The sequence below is a fragment of the Mastomys coucha genome, unplaced genomic scaffold (genome assembly GCF_008632895.1).
Source record: "Mastomys coucha isolate ucsf_1 unplaced genomic scaffold, UCSF_Mcou_1 pScaffold21, whole genome shotgun sequence".
NCBI classification, from domain to species: Eukaryota; Metazoa; Chordata; class Mammalia; order Rodentia; family Muridae; genus Mastomys; species Mastomys coucha.
In genome coordinates, this window is record NW_022196904.1 from 42,405,551 (window position 1) to 42,423,534 (window position 17,984).

A 17,984-nucleotide genomic window follows, 5' to 3' on the forward strand; every position below is an offset into this window, starting at 1 on the left:
AAAAAAAAAAAAAACAAAAAAAAAACCAGCTTTCTATTTTAATATGCCTTAAACAGCTCAATAGCTGGACTGTTCCCAAACTTCCACATTGCTAACACTCCCATCCTCCATATTCCTGAATTACTACTTACTAAAATCTGTATTCCATCTTTGCTACCCTGGACCTAATTGAGGGAGAGGGCTGAGCTGTTCTTCTGCAGCTCTTACATGATTGGTATGTTCTCTCTCTTCTGCAGCACTCAAGCCTGGATTTTGTCCCTTTCCCAGCATGGTGATTCACCTTCTTCTCTTTCAGTCCCTTTACCTGCAAATCCTAAAGTCCTGCTTCTATCTCCCCCAGTCATTGGCCACCAGCAACTCTATTTGCCAATCAGAACCAACTAGGGTCAGGGACCCTTAGCATCTTACATGTGGATCCCCATGCAATTTTGGGAACCCAAATAACATAATGCAAGCATTAGACCAAATCCACAATATTTTCCCCTGTTTGTTCATTAAAAGGGCCTTTTCTCTCAGATATAAAACTAACATAGTTATAACAGTTATAAAAACTATAAAGTATGATTACACTAACAATGTCCAGGCTATCTATTTTGTCAATTTATGTACATTACTCTAATACCTATCCTAACTTGAAGAGTTTACAATTCTATACCTGAATTATGTTTGATTTACCATTTTACTGCATTACCATGAGAAAACCATCTTTTCAAATCTGCGTCATCTTCCTCAATGCTAAACAACTTAAGTTTGATTATGAGACTATAGCTAGTCTTCAACCCTGTCAAGATCTGAGAATGAATTAAATATGACCTGAATATATAAGAAGCACAAAACTATGGCTTCCAAAACATAAACAGTTTTCAGAGACAGCTGACTACCTGAAAAGCTCCTATTTCTCAAAACATTGGACCATCTGACTTTAGCATTCTGACCCAGAACCATCTGACAGACCCTAAGTGAAGCAGGAATTATGAAGGACTAGCTGCAGAGCTAAGCTGTCAACTATCCCATATCATGTGTCCTTTCCTGGGCAGTATTTTTTGTCTGTATATGAATTAGGACAATTCTTACCCAGTGGCTACCGTGCCACAACTAGAGAAATTCTATATGGAAGTTATAATGCTCAATATCTTCTTTGAAACATGTCTCCTAGTCAAAATCTAATAATAATAAAGTGATTATAAATGCCAAATTTTGTGGATTTCTGATGCTTGTGAAGACTATCTATGCAATGTAAAGTATACCTGAACTCTTAAAACTTGACTACTCTTAGCTATTTCTATTTGAATAATATTGAAAACATTTTATTATAATTAAATAATAATTTAACATAACCATGAGTTTACTATCTAGCCCCTAACTTTCATTACTTAATTATCCTAAACAGTTTTTAATAACAGCTGTAGAAGTACTGGGTCAAAACCTTGTATTCTCAAATAAGTTGCATAGGCACAAAGCCTGTCTAAGAGTAACAATATTAATTTCAAGTTTTGTATCAATATATAAATCTTTATACCAGTGAAAACCTTAAACCTGTATCAATATATAAATTCCTTACCAATGTAATAAATTATATCTTCAATTTTCCATAAAATATAAAAATTTATACCAATAGAAGATTATGGCTATACAATGCTTTAAGAATAATTTTAGTAATCCATCCCATATATCTACTTTCTTATAGCATTACTCTATTGCCCTTTTTGCCTTCAACCTCCTTCCTTTTACCTAGGAAAGAAAGGATAGAGAAGCAGAGAGGAAAGACAGAAACCTCCAAGCCTGAGCTCTCTATTTAGTTTCCTCCATGTTCAAAATTATGACCATTTCCAAATTATCCCTTAAAATGACAATCTATCTATAATTTATAAAATAAACATAACCAGACACTCAAACCCAAGAATTGGATGATGACTCACTGTGGCTTCTTCCTGCTTAACTGAGGCAATGAATTAATTTTTTGAGGGGTGGGGAAGGTTAGGAAAATTGGAAAAAAACAGTTAGACTTAAGAAAGCTAGATTTAGCATCTGTTATCCACTTTCTGTATGCTTTGAAGACTCAGGGCTTGACTGAAGTTCTGATTGGATCTGTCTGAAAGGCTGGATGAACTAAGTTCATCAGGAATCAGCAGCTATTCCTGAAGCAGTTCTAGAATCAAGTCTTTTGAAACAGAATCCGGAGACAGGGAGCTGGAACAGGTCATTTCAGCATCCCCATGGATGAATCTTGTCAGAGTTGCACATTCTGCAATATATGAATCTTACAATCAAAATTTTAGTACTATTAAGATATTAATATAGATTGTACAAAGTGCAAAGTTCAGTTAAGGATGAAACTTTTTGCTCCTTCTTTGAGCAGGTGAAAGACAGATGTCTTTTTTATGTGTTAATTTGATCAATAACCAATCGTAATAAATCTTTATTCATGCCATGTGAAGCATGGCACAATGAATCCTAAGGATTCCATAACCAACAAGATTTGTTGTCTAATTTTAGCTGAAGATTTTTCTAGAGACATTTTTATGACTAAGTAACTTACATTACTGTTCCATGTGGAGGAATCAGTAAATAATGTTACCTGTTCTGTTTGATCTTCTCGAATTTTTCTTTTCTGTCTTTAGTCAAGATCTTCGGGGGTCTTCCCTATCATATCTGATTCATATTGCTTTGAAAAGAATCCAAAGCTTTTTCTTCTTTTCTATTAACACAAATACAGAGCCTCTCTACAAAAATAGTGTGTCCTTGTTCTAGCAATCAGAATCATCAAAAGTATAATCGATTCAAATTATCAGCCTCCTTTCTCTTTAGGCCTGCTCTATTTTGTCCTCTCTCCCAGAGGATTTTTAATATCATAGGCACCAAACTTATAATCACATGTATTCTGATAATCAAAACAATTCAAAATAACTAAAGCAATCTAAGCAATTATTATTATCCATTGAGAAAGTGTTCCTTCACTATCCTCTGCCTTGTTCTTACATAATTAAGTTGTTTTTTTTTTTATTATTTTTTATTTTTTTGGTTTTTCGAGACAGGGTTTCTCTGTGTAGCCCAGGCTGTCCTGGAACTCACTCTGTAGACCAGGCTGGCCTCGAACTCAGAAATCTGCCTGCCTCTGCCTCCCAATTGCTGGGATTAAAGGCGTGTGCCACCACCGCCTGGCATGATTAAGTCTTAATAGTGAGAACAAGGCCTAAATTTCTCGAATCTGTCTGAGATAAGGTTATTCTCTCTACCCCTGCCCTAACCTACATGAGATCAAAAGGCTCCAACTTATTTATTCATCTATATATACTTAAATTTTGCCTTCTGTGGAGATTAATATTTCTGTATATATACATATATAGATCACCTTTCTCTTTATAAGAGTTAATTAACATAAGGCAGTCTAAACTATTATTATTATACATAGAAACAGTGCTCCTTCACTATCTTCTGCCTTATTCTTACACTATTAATTTTTAATAGTGAGACCAAAGCCTAAATTTATTTATTCATCTATATATACATACACATACACAGGAATATATATATGTATGTATATACACATATGTTATATTCTTTTCTCTTTATATAACTTGAATTAACATCCTTTCCTATGTACTGAACTTCAATTAAATTCCATTCTAGTTACAGTATAAGCCTATTTCCAGGCTATTAATTAGTCATACCGGGCTAAGCAGTCCCATAATTCCTGTGGAGGATATATTCAAAGAACCCGATTGCCTGCCCTGGCATAGACTTTTAAAAATTTCCTTTAAAGCATTTTTCTCCTTTCTGCCTTTAAAATCAACTAAATCAATTTTCATTCATTTTCCCCTTCTGTCCTTAAAACAATGCAAGTCTCTTTATTTCTATCTTATTGAGGCTTGTTCCTTCAGCCTGCTTCATCTCAGCAGGAGCTCTCAGCATCTGTGGCTCATGCCCTCCCTAGCAGCCCAGAACACTGAGAGAGCATCTAGCAGAATCCTTAGTCCACCACCCACATCCCTGGGTTAGCCTGGCTGTGTTCTAGTCTCAAGCCACAATTATGCATGCCAATTCAGCACACCTTTTGTCCTAGTTCCAAACCTGTGCAGCTTGGGAAGGAACCACAGGGCTCTGCTCTGCTCAGCTCAGCTTGGCTGAAAAACCAATTCACTCCACCTCCTAATCTTATTAGCATGTCATGTGTTTTCCATTTGGGAATTTCAAATTAATTTTTAATAGTGAGTTCAAGCCTAGCAAATTGGACGCCATTTGTTGCAGTAGGCAATTAATACTACTCAAATTGCTTCAGCAGCAGCACACATTCCTCATTACCCACCCCAATATTCTGAGTTCTTGAATGATACACACACACACACACACACACACACACAGAGAGAGAGAGAGAGAGAGAGAGAGAGAGAGAGAGAGAGGTCTATTTTAATATGCCCTAAACAGCTTAATGGCTGGGTCATTCTTAAACTTCTACATTGCTAACGCCTCCCCTCAGGTACTCCTCCTGAATTATTACTTACTAAAATCTATATTCCGTCTTTGCTACCCTAGACCCAATGAGGAGGACCCCTGGGGCCCACTCTTTCCCCAGCTCTTAAATAATTGCTCTCTCTTCCGCAACTCTCTAGCCTGGATCTTATTCCTTTCCCAGCATACCTCCTTCTTCTCTCTTGGTCCCCTTGCCCTCAAATGCTAAAGTCCCGCCTCTGTCTCCCTTCCCAGTCATTTTCTGCCAGCAACTTTGTTTACCAATTCAGGAGCAGGGCAGGGACCCTCATCCTCTTACATATGGATTCTCATGCAATTTGGGGAACCCAAATAACATAATGCAAGTGTTAGACCAAATCCACAAGTCTCACTCAAGAAAACCCACACTTTGTGAATCTGCTGGCTGTTGCTCAATTGCTTGACTTAAGAGTTCAACAAATTCTATAATTACTTTAAGTACTAAGATTTTTAAAAAGAGAGGAAGAAGAAAATATGGTCTTATTGGATAACAAGCATAAGTTTGAATTGATCTTGAAGTTTCTTGTACAATAACTTCAGATGTGCTGGGATTTGATCTACAAGACAATAACTTTCAGCCAATCATGGTGGAGATGTGTAATGCTGGTTTGTGTATGACATCTGTTTATGATATGGTTGTACACATGGCATATGTTCTTATCAAGGGCAATGTATGGTTCAAGTGACTCAAGAGTGAGGAAAATTACTAAACTAAAACATTGAGATCAAATAAATTTGTCTCTGTATCTGAAAGTCCCAAATTTGTGTAGTCAATCAACAGCAGTTTAGAGGGAGGAAACATGACATTGTCCTATAACAGCTTGTTGTAAACTTCAAACACACATGATGGAATTACACAAAGCCAGAAGGGTACTACTAGTGCTGCTTATGTTTGGAGAATTCAGTCTTTATGATGACTTGTGGATTCTGTGAATGAATAAGGCTACATGTTGTTACTTGTAGAAGGTTGTGAGACCATCCACTTAGCAATGTTGTTCCTCTTTGTACCACTTTACTTAATTGCTCAGTAGCTGGGCCCTCTGAAGAGGGCACACAACATATGAAAGGCATACCTCTGTTGAGGGAACCATAGGCTTGACCATAGTAAGAATTCTTATGCATAACAGGTCTTTGACAAGGGAAGCAATGAAATACTCAGCAAAGAGTTATTAAAAAAAGAAAGAAAGAATTTATATCAGTTTATGTTTCAAGGAGAAGACATGATAGTAGGTTTGAGGCCCTAGTCAGAACAAACGTATCTTTTTCCTAAGGTGGGAGATAGTCAAGTTCCTTGTCAAGTTCTCTTGAGAATATTAACTGTGCAATACCTTCAGTCGTTCCATAGTTAACACAACCAACCCTTGTGTGTGATGGTAGAGTGCAAGTGTAATAGGGCTGTGGGTCAAAGGAGGACAAATTAAGTTCCTTTATTATTTGCATGAAAATGTAGCTTCACCATTTATTTTTATTTTTATTTTATTTTTTTTACAGTTTTTAAGAGGTTCCGTTTGTTTCTATTAAAGTTCATGTGTGTTTGTGTGTGTGTGTGTGTGTGTGTGTGTGTGTGTGTGTGTGTGTGTGCCCATGGAGGCCAGCCAGAAAAAAGAGTAGGAGTTACAGGCAGTGCTCAGAATGCAACTCAGGTTGTCCAAAAGGATAGCAATCACTCTTTCACTCTTTACCTCAACTCCTCAACTCTCTCTCTCTCTCTCTCTCTCTCTCTCTCTCTCTCTTCTTTCTCTCTGTCTCTCACTCTCTATCTCTCTGTCTATCTGTCTGTCATGTATTTGTGGAGACTGCCACTTTAGAATTGTCTGATAGGTTAGTTTTATTTGACACTTTTTTTTTATATTTTGATGAGTAAGTTTGATTCATAAGTGTAACTTAAGTTTGGTTGAAGTAGTTTGATTATACCTGTGCTCAGCACCACTTTTGTCATCACTAAGAAGGCAAAGAGGTTATAGTTGCTTAGAACATTCCACTGTGTAAGCTCTTCAGCCTAAAAGGATATTCTCAATAGCTCCTGAAGTATTCTTAATTCATAATTACGGTTTCTTAAGACTGATTTGTTGAGAACCAACCAGTCATAGTGGGATGGTGGATGTGATGTTCCCAAAAGGAGATAACTAAGTATCCTGTGTGAGTTGGACCTCAGATCATTTTTTTTTGTTAGCTGGAACCATTCCTGATACCATCCTTAGACATTCAGGGCATGAGGTGACTCCTGAGGAGCCAGTTCTGTGGTATGTGGATCACTGAGTAACAAGTGGATTTGAAGCCATGTCCAAGAAAGAAGAAATGCTTTAGTTGCTAGTGGCTTGTTTGTATCATATACATGAAGGGATTTTTTTCTTCAATTATGTATTTTTAAAGAATGATATGTCATCTTCAAAGCTATACATTTTAGTAATTTCAAGCCAATGCCAAGAAGCATGAACTATCTAATCAGTGATGTGTATTCTACATTGGTCCTGCTCAGAGTCATAAAAATAACAGATATCCTGGTCACTTTACCATATTGTAGAAGATTTTAACCATTTCACCTGTTGCAGATTAAGCCCATGGTTTAGTAGACCTTTCACTACAATTCCCTATCTGTCCCTTTCCCTTTCTTTATCTCTCCCTTCTCTTTTTTTTCTTCCCTCCTCCACACAGCCACATGCACAGATATCTACTCACATGCATGCATGCATACATATGTACATGCAGCTTCAAGTACCATTTCAGATGGAGAAATGGAGTTTAGGTTTCTTGGCTTTATGGTGTAGTATTCTAGAGAAAGAAGCTTCCTGTTCTTGCTTTGGATTTGTAAATGATATGTTGTTCTACTTGAGCCATTCTTAACAGCACTGTATCTCCATCACCCTGACTTTTGCTATTGACAGAACCTGGGCACCAAAGAGAGCAGTTTCCTCATCCCTGAAGACATGCAGATACCGGTAAGCAGTAAGCTGTATTTCTCTTTTTCAGCTGACAGACACAAGAGTCCTTCTATGGCTTGAGCTGGGGATACTGTCACTGAAATCTCAGGTCCTTAAGTTTCATATCTGAGAATGCATTATTTTTGAAAAAAATTATTTCTTTAAGAAAAATTTACATCAGACATGGTAATGAAAATGGCACATAGAGAGTATCCCAATTTTGCAGAGGCTTCATCAATGTTTCTCTGTGCTTATAAGGATGGTCCTAGACTTGAACCATCAACCTTCTTATTCCATTACAGTATTCTTCACTATGAATGAATGCTTAAGAATAATCATAATTTAAACTTTAAAGATAAAACTTTGATCTAATTCAGAACTTATTAAACTTTAAGTTTTATTAAGTTTAGTTTTTTTTATTTGCTAAGTAAATAATGTTGCTGTCTGAAAAGACAGGAAATGGAGTTCAGGTGTCTTCATTTTCTGCTGATGTTGTCTTTGAGGGTTTTGAGTTGTGCTTAGCAGCCATGTCTACTCTGTGTCTCTTGGTTGAGACAACAACCAACTCTGAATATCTTTCTTGTGTCCAGTGACCTCTAAGGTTGATGCTGGCCTTTTTATCATATAGAATGCACCTCAGTTGTACAATTCCTAACATGTTGTTTTCCTGACTCAAATTGGAGATGGAGAAAACAGAAAGTGTCACTTGCTTTGCATCATATTCTGGGCCAATTGTGAAGCTTTAGCCTTGATTATTTGTCTTAAATTAAGTTTTATGGTACTAGTCTGAGTTGTTAATCAGTGTATATATAAGGACTAGGGGTTGTGTTTAATCTTAAAATTAATGATAGTAATATTTTTTGCTGTCAATAACAGGGCCGTAACAGATTGAACTCATGGTTCATCATCAAAGGAAATCAAGACAGGGACTCATACAGGGCAGGGACCTGGAGGCAGGAACGGATTGATGCAGAGACTATGGAGAGGTCCTACTCACTGGCCTGCTCAGCCTGCTTCCTTATAGAATGCAGGAACACCAGCCCAGAAGTAGCACCACACACAACAGGCTGGGCTCTCCCCTATTAAATTGGACTGAGCACAGGGTCCCCAATGAAGGAACTAGAGAAAGGACCCAAGGAGCTGAAGGGTTTTCAGCCCCTTAGGACGAACAACAATATGAGCTAACTAGTACCCTCAGAGCTCCCAGGGACTAAAATTCCTACCAAAGAGTACACATGGTGGGACTCATGGCTCCAGCAGCATGTGTATAGCAGAGGATGGCCAAGTAGGTCATCAGTGAAAGGAGAGGCCTTTGGCCCTGTGAAGGTTCTATGTCCCAGTGTAGGGGAATGCCAGGGCCAGTAAGCAGAAGGGGGTGGGGTGGTGAGCAGGGGGAGGGGGGAGGGAACAGCGGTTTGTTTTAGTTTTTGGTTTTTTCTTTTCTTTTCTTTTCTCTTCTTTTTCTCTTTTTCTTTTCTTTTCTTTTCTTTCCTTCTTTCTTTCTTTCTTTCTTTTTTTTTTTGGAGGGGAACCTGGGAAAGAAGATATTGTAAATAAAGAAAACATCTAATAAATAAAAAATAAAAAATAAAAAAAGAAGATATAATGGAAAAAAGAAAAAAGAAAACTTATAGGCTTGCCTACAGCCCAATCTTAGGGAAGTGTTTCCTCGGTTGAGGTTCTCTCCCTTCAGATAACTCTCTAGCTTGTTTAACTTGAAATAATAAAACTAGACTGCACACACACCAGCCATCACTAGCTGCTTAGGCCTTCCCAACGTTGAATCAAACTCTTCCTGTGAATTGCTAAGTTCCTTTAACGATAGTTTATGTAATTATTTACCCTTTAATTTTTATCAAATATGAGCAGTGCGGGCCTTTGGATGCAATATGTTTGATAAGTAGAAGTGGAAAGTTTATCAGGTCTCCTGAAGCACAGGCGCAATGGGTAAGATGTTAGAGAAACTCACCAGACACAGGCTGTCTTAGGGCAAGCAGCTACCCAGGCATTCAGTCTGTTTTAATGTCACAGAGATTTGGAATAATTAATGCTGGGCTTATTGTGTTAACAGCCTGGTGATAAGGCAATGCCAGTATTGCTGAGTCAGAAACCTCTCAGCATCACCATCTGCTCTGAATCCACTCCATGAAGCCAGGGCTTGCTATGATAAAACTCCTTCCATTAGGTGGTAGTCCTACTTTAAGGAAACAAAACCTTCCTCTGAGGGAACAACAGCCTTGCTCTGAGCCTGAAATGTCTTAGCATAAGCATCACCACAAAACATAGCTTATTCCTTTATGGATCTGTGTATTGAAATCTTGAACCCTGAACAGGATTTGGTGACTCTCCATTGGTTGCTTTACAGCCTGAGAAGCGCTTCAATTTGTTCCTGAAGAGGCGTCTTATGGTAAAACAGCACTGGCTGCTGATGCTCATGCCTGAGTGTCTGTCCTAACAGCTTGCATGTTTTCTGTACCATGAATGCTATGCACACTGGGGGATTTGATTACTAATTCCCAGTCCCCAGGCAGTTGACATTTAACCAAGATGATTCTCATTTTTTTTTCATTTGATGAGCCTATTTCCTAAAAACATGAGTGCAAACTTATTTACACGTGACAATATAAATAAATTCAGAGGCTCATGAACCACAAGGAATGTAATTCATAGTAAGCTAGATGCCACCCATGTATTGCTTTGTAGTAAGCAGGCTTCTCTAAGGACAAATATACATACAAACAGATACACACACACACACATATACATGTACATATACATATGCATCATATACATTATATACACATACATCATATACTTATACATGTGTGTTCTTTATATCATGTTTTCAGTAAAAAACAAAACATGGTGTATTTTAATAATATCCAGTTGTCTGTAACAAAAATAAATGGATTTTTCTGCACCATTTAGCACAAATCGATTTTTGTTAAGAATCTGGAGACATGGGGCTGGAAAGATGGCTCAAAAAGGGAACTGGTTGCTCTTCCAGAGGACCTCGTTTGATCTCAGCAACACATGGTGGCTCCCAACATCTGTAACTCCAGTCCTAAGGGAATCCTAGGGTTAGCTTTTGTGAGCAATATGAACTTTCTTAGAAACATTAGTGATTTCTTTTAAAGGTACTATGGTACAAAACATGGTTGTCATATAACTGGAGAAGCATAAATGTTATTTTGTTTTCTTTCTCCTTTGATCATATGCAGGCTATCTAGCCAACAAGCTTCCATACATTTTGGTATATTTTATCAAATATGTTAACTTTGTAATAATGTTCTATACTGCCAGTGATCATTTTATTTATTTTCCCTTTATAAAAACTGACTTATAGTCAAATTATGACAGCTTGACTTTTCTCAGGTTTTTTTTTTAACAATCCTTTATGAAAGGGAGAAGAATGTGGGTCTTTTTTTAGTTCCAGTCCTCTGACAATTAGTCTGATCTCCCTAGATATGTTAATTTCTGCCTACATGTCCACACATTTTTCCTCATATGCCTTGAAAGTCTCTTCCTCCTCCATGATAGTCATCAGGAACCCAGAGGTAATTAGCATTACTGTGTTGACAGACCACAGATCACACAGGAGATTTCTGTCCTGTTTGTGGCTGAGCATCACCTGTAACTTTTATGGGGATGCTCACCTGTGCTGGCAAGTGCAGATCATCGCAGGGACTGCAGAAGATGCAGGTGTGCCTGCTGGGAAGAATCAAGTGATCTAGCTCCAAGCCACTCCACTCATTACAGGAAGCAGCCAGGAGGCATCCCAGTGGTATCTCTAACCAACCATTGCATGACGCAGAGCCTCACACAGGGCTGTTATAAGTACAAAGTATTACACCTTTCATAGCAGTGGTGAGAAATACAAAGTCAAATGTGAAGTCTCTTTCTCCCCTGCAATGTTCAATAGGTTTTTTTTCTTATTTGTTTATTTTGTTTTGTTTTCCTGCACAAAAAGGAAAGGAATTCATGAATGTCATGTAAAAGTTGAACTTATCATTTTGATGATTATATTGAGAAAATCCATACAACTAAAAAGAAAACGTGGGTTATAGCTCACTTGAGACATTGAGGACAGACATTTGTAGGACTTAGCCATAGTGAGGTCAGCTGACCAGCTACCTGCTTCTGATTCTTTTTTGGCCGTCTGTAACCATTAACAGTTTATGTTCACACAGAGAGACGCCATTAGTTAGTGTGCAACTAATTGTGCCCTGGAAGAAGTGTGTAATAATGTAGTACACTAATTGGCGCCGTGTTTTACTAAAACCACACCATTCTGCCTGAATGTGCATTTTTAGATTCAATGTATAAGCATATTCATCTTACATTTTTGGCATAACTGTAGCATTTGTAGGAAAGCATGTGGTTTAATGTGTTTAACCATGAGATCACTTTGTCTCTTTCAGCCCTTCCTGAGTAGGTATCACTTCAACCTCTACGGAATTTTACTTCAGAAAGTGGCCTAATTTCTGTTATGGCTTGTGTTGACTTTCTGTGTTGTGTGGGAAAAAAAAAAATGAAGCAGCGGTCCAATTACAGCCAATTTCCTTCATGTTTCTGACCTTTGAGAATAAAAGGTGATGTGAAATCATGCCATGTATGTGTGTCTTCTGCAGTTTCAAAAAAGTGAACAGAGCAAAGACTCAGTCTTCTTCAGAGATGGAATCCGGCAGATCGACTTTGTCCTGTCCTATGTGGAAGACATGAAGAAAGAAAGAGAGCTGAAGGCAGTGAGTGCTGCTCTGGGACACACAGGGGCATAATGAGATGAACACGCGCTAGACAAAGCTGGCTGAGACTACATCATGAGATGAACACACGCTAGACAAAGCTGGCTGAGACCGCACAGAGCACACAGCCTAACAGCTAACATTTGTTTTCTGAATGCTTTGGAGATGATGAGAGTGACAAACACTTTCTCCTCCCCTGGCCTTTCCTCTTTTCCTCCATTTACTTCCTTCTCCAACTTCTCTTCCCATGTGACTGGTATCTATTTCATAGACCTTGCTTTAGATAGCAAGTGTGACCCCCTAGATAGAAGTTTTATTTTTGAATCTGGTACTGTGACTTCCAGCCTTCCTAATGCTGAATCCCTTCAATATAGTTCCTCATGTCATGGCTTTCCCCCAACCATAAAATTATTGTGTTACTACTTCCTAACTGTAGTTTTGCTACTGCTATAAGGTGTCATGCAAATCTATAATATCCAGGATATCTGATATGGGACCCCTTTAGGGGTTACAACCCACAGGTTGAGAACTGCTGATCTATTGCATGCTGTTGCCATCTTCAAAGTGTATGACAAATCAACCAAGTGAAAAATAGCCTTTGTATCGAACTCGAATCCTGACTCTCCCACTCATTATTTTCTTACTTTATTCTTTTTGCTTTACATCCTCTATGGCCACAAGATAGGTTCACATTCCATTCTCAGGGGCTCAGAATGCCTGTAAAATATGAGGAGTGTTCAGTAAGTAGCCACTATTCAAAATGATGAATAAGTCAGTTCATCTACACATGTAAGGATTTATGCATGTGCACATGTGTGCAGGTATTTGTTTATATGCTGAAATATTACACAGATAATAACTTGAAAACTGTGGAGTGTTATCTCTGAAGCTGAACTTCCTTAATTTGTATCTTTCTACCTTGTTCAAGTAACCATCCACAAACACCTCTAAATTCATAAACAGCACCCATCTTTGTGGGTTTTTATATCTTCTATGGATGATCCCCACACGCCAGCTTCTTCCTTGAGCATTTTGCTTATCATGGCCATCTTCCTTCTCAGGAGGGATAGTACAGGCTGAGTACACTGTTGACTTAATTCTTCCTTTCATGTTCCTAAAACGTCTGAGTTTAGAATATCTTCAAATTGACCTTGTCCTTTATTCCACCTCAGTTCTTTTCTTTGTTTCTCTCACTGTTAGCACTGGCTCACCATCACATCTCTCTCTTCCACTGCTTCATGAACACAGCACATGAATAAGTGCTCAAATCTTTCTTACCCATACTCCTTCCTTCACCCTTTTTTTAATTACATACAGACCAGAAAAGATGAATGTATTATATTGCCATAGTTTTTCTTTCCTTCCTTATTTTCTTCCCCCTTTCTTCCTCCCTCCCTCCTCCACTCCCTTCCACTTCCTCTCCCTCCCTCCTTCCCTCCATCTCTCTCTCACTTCTCTCTCTCCTTACTTTCATAAACGTTTTCATTAGCATATGTTGGTTATGGCAGCTGTGGCATTCACATGCATGCTTATAACCTGCTTCGATCATGTTCTCTTGTGTTCATCTTGCACCTCCTCATGCATGCTTAGAACCTGCTTCGATCATGTTCTCTTGTGTTCGTCTTGCACCTCTTCAATGTTCCCCCTTTATGTTCACAGCCCTTCCCAACTCCACAGGCAATACTTGTTTTGTTAGTTTGGCTTTTTTCTCTTAATGTGCTAATATCCAGTTATTTTCATGCACATGACCTAATTTCATTCTTCTCCATTATGTATATATACCACACTTTCTGCCAGAGGCCAACTCTGACAGTGAGTTCAACCATCCAAGGAGGAGATGTAGGATCACTGACTAACATAAAGTAGACACACACTCACACACACTTGGTGGATGAAGTAAGGCTCCAACAACTTTGTCTTTTCTCCCACAGCTTATGCACCCCAGCAAAATATTTCAAGCAGTATAAAAGTCACAATGTGTCTACATTCTAATTTTCTTTAAGTGACTGATTACATGTCCATTTCCCCCAAATTATACTTATTTGTCAGAAGCCAGTTCAATTAAAACCAGTTCTTTGTGTACTACATGGAAAGACCATGCATCCGAACAACAATGTTCATCTGCACTTATAAAGCAATGGCCAAATCTCAGTTCTCGTTTTGCTTGACTAATGTATTAGTCCGGATTCTCCAGAGTAGCAGAACTTATAGAATGAATCTATTTTTCTGTATACAAAGAAAGAGGATTTATTAGAATCACTTATAGGTTATGGTCCAACTAACTCTGTAAGTATCCATGATTCACTGAAGAATGGTACCGTGCACTCAGATCATAGGTAAATGTAAAGAGTGTTTTATTCTGCAGAAGTCCAGTATGGTGGAGTCCCCCATTACCAAAATAGAGAGACCCAAAAGTAAGCTCGCAGGCCTGATTTAAAGCACATTAGGGGAAATTCTGGGGTAGGTGACCTCTATCTTAATATGCTGAGTCCAGTATCTAGGAACATTAGTAGGGCATGGGGGATAGAAACTGTTGCTAGAAAAGTCTGGAAACTGCTGCTGACCCATTGTACTTGCCCCAGGCAAGGTAGTGGGGCAGCTTCTGATGGCCAGGCAGTTTCTGACTAGCTGCCTGAAACCTGTTTTGTTTTGTTTTTTTCTACTAACTGACTTATCTGGGCTTGCCTGGACTTGCCCAGTTCTTATACATAGTCTCCTGAATGGCCAATTTGAAGCCTGTCATGATCTCAGCTTAGCCTTCTCAACCCAACAATGTCAGTCTATAGGCAGAAAGTCTAAAAATTGAGAAGTTGTTCAGTCCACAAGTATAGATGTCCAAGTTGGTTTTAAGCAGACACTGGAATTCAGAAGAAATAGGCTCTAATACCAGTGAAAGAATGGACTTGCTAGCCAGGCCAGAGCAAACAGGCAAAAAGCAAAAGCTTCCTTCTTCTGTGCCCTTGTATTGGCTGCTAGCAGAAAGTGCCGCCCAGATTAAAGGTGTGCCTTCCTACCTCAAGATGCATCCTTTCTAGTTCAACAGTGGTGTCAAAGGTACATGCCTTCCTACCTCAAAGGTCTGTACAAGAAGTGGGTTCACTCACTTCAAACCAAGCAAAAAAGCAAAAACAAAAGCAAAACAAACAACAACAACAACAAAACCCCAAAAAATCACAATTAAAAAAAAAAACCACTGTCGTTCTGGTGTGCCCTACATTTCTGGATTGTAGTTCATTCCAGTTTAGTCAAATTAACAACTAAGAATAGCCATCACAGCTAGTCAACATTTAGTAGAGTTAGTTTGCTTCTCTTCTGTGTGTCATCTTCCCGGTGTTTCTGGGACTCTATATCCTTAGGAACATTCTACCCCGTCACTAGCTTCTCCTTATCAATATGTCTTCTTTGTCCCTTGCAATGACATTGACATGGGGTATAGTTCTCAACCTCCTCCTACTCTTTATTATTATTATTATTATTATTATTATTATTATTATTATTTTCTTTGAGGACAATGTTTTGTCTCACAGTTTTAAATCAGCAACCTTCCTTCATAATCCATAATTCTCTGCAAGAGTACATAACTCAGTGAACATTCACACCTCTTTATCAATGTCTAAAACTAAGAGTTAAACATAAACTGCTCCCCAAAGCCTGAGCTGTCTTTAAATGTACTCCACCCATAGTTATTCACCATAAATTTTAACAATAACAAAAGAAGGATAGAGTTGGATTGAGTAGCTAAGAACATGTGCTGCCCTTGCAGAGAACCTGAATTCAGTTCAGCACATGTTGAGTCAGCTCACACCTGCCTGTCACTCCAGTTCCAGAGCATTGCTGCCCTCTGCAGACCTGAACAAGCACTGCACTAACATATATAAACACAAATATACAGCATAATTTTTAAAAAAGGCGTAACGTATGTTATAAGTTACCTCTCAGCATATACCTATAGAAAGTCAGCTCCATGGAAACTGGACACATACTTCATTCATTATTTTTTTTCTTTTCTTTTTTTTTTTTTTTTTTTTTTTTTTTTTTTTTTTGTTTTTTCGAGACAAGGTTTCTCTGTATAGCCGTGGCTGTCCTGGAACTCACTCTGTAGACCAGATTGGCCTCGAACTCAGAAATCCCCCTGCTTCTGCCTCCCAAGTGCTGGGATTAAAGGAGTGCACCACCACTGCCTGGCTCATTAATTATTTTAAGGATCTATGGGAAGAAACCCTCTCACAGCTAAGATTTTTTTCTCACCTAAAATGTCTATTCTATTTTTCATACTTTCTTTCTCATGTGAATGACTAGCCTTGCCCATCTCTTACTTTCAGTTTCATTTTTTAAATTTATTTATTTACTTTACATCCCAATCTCAGCCCCGTTTCTCTGCTTTCCTCCCTTCTCATCCTCACATGCCCTTCTTCAAACTACCCTCACTTCTTCATCTCAAAGAAGGGGAAGCTCCCCATGGGTACCAACCCACCCTGGCACACCAAGTTGCATCAAGACTAAACATGTCCTTTCCCACTGAGGCCAAACAGCCCAGCTAGGAGAATGGGACCCAAAGCCAGGCAACAGTCAGAGACAGCTCCAGATCCAATTGTTAGGGGAGCCACATGAAGAACAAGCTACATATCTACTAAAAATGTGCAGGGTGCCTAAGTCCAGTCCATGCATGTACATCTTTTATTTCTCATTTAATCCTAACTGATAAAAGAAACCTGATAGATTGACTGAAATGCTTTTATCGTTAACCATAAGACAATGAGCCTTAATGCTTCTTTCCATACTGTGTTAATTTTGTAATTACGTGAATTCATAATTGCATGAGTATATAACTGATAAAAATCTTTGATATACTTTAAACTATGACAAGAAAAACTTTACCATGAGTAGCATGCATGTAATAAATGTATCGATTGTTGAAGTACTGGGGCTTGTTATTCTTTGCTTTTTTTCCCCCCTTTTTTTCGTGATTAAGATTGTTCCTAGAATCAAAGGGTTCAGGTTCAATCACGTTCTTTTGTTCTTATGCATCTTGCTGCAGTGTAAGGGGATTTGAATCAATAGGTTGGAAATACTGAATTACAGATTTCTAGAAACCCCTGAATTTTATTAAAAATAATAATAATAAAGAAACAAGTGGAGAGGTGGCCCAGTGGTTAAGAGCACTGGCTGCTCTTGCAGAGACCCTCAGTTTGCTTCCCAACACATACATGGTGGCTCATGATTGTCCATAATTCCAGCTCTAGGAGATCAAATGGCACTGGACCCATGTTATGTACAGACACACATGCAGGCAAGACATTCATAAACATAGAATAAAAATTAATAAAGTATTTTAATAAATCTAAAACAATTTTATTAGTTACAAAGCCATTCATGTTTAAAATAATGCTTAATGATCTGCCATTGACTCTTAACTCTGCCATCAGGTCTGTAAAACTCTGGAGATTTATGATTCTTCAGCTTACAAAATCTCATGCTTTGCAGCTAAAGACTAATTCACTCTTTTGGTGCCAGAGACAGCATTTTAAATTATCCTCCCTTCCTACTGTTTCTATTTTGTTAAAGAAATTTGCAAGACATCTTATGTTGTAAAAATGTAGTTAAGTAAAGATGGCTAGGGGGAGGGCTTTCAGAATCATAAACACTTTTATATTAACACTGGACATGGAAAGAACATGTGGTTGGCCTTTGCTACTTTGTGGATTCTTTTTTATTTCCTATCCTTTATCCCCTAGTTTTACTCCCTATCACTAGATAGAAGAGAAACAATGATGGAGGGGAGAGAAAGAGAAAGAGAGAGAAGAGAGAGAGAGAGAGAGAGAGAGAGAGA

General features: G+C 38.3%; 1 protein-coding gene across 4 annotated transcripts in view; it reads left to right on the plus strand.

The window, feature by feature from the left end:
- Ano5 (anoctamin 5) overlaps positions 1–17,984 on the plus strand; it is a 70,078-nt gene that overhangs the window by 8,900 nt on the left and 43,194 nt on the right. For 2 of the 4 annotated variants that reach the window (XM_031386791.1, XM_031386793.1), the window contains exons 3-5: positions 7,374–7,427; positions 9,775–9,816; positions 12,041–12,154. In XM_031386791.1, coding sequence (XP_031242651.1) covers positions 7,374–7,427; positions 9,775–9,816; positions 12,041–12,154 — 210 coding nt within the window. The remainder of the gene's footprint in view (positions 1–7,373; positions 7,428–9,774; positions 9,817–12,040; positions 12,155–17,984) is intronic. The other 2 variants (XM_031386792.1, XM_031386794.1) reach the window with 1 other exon arrangement.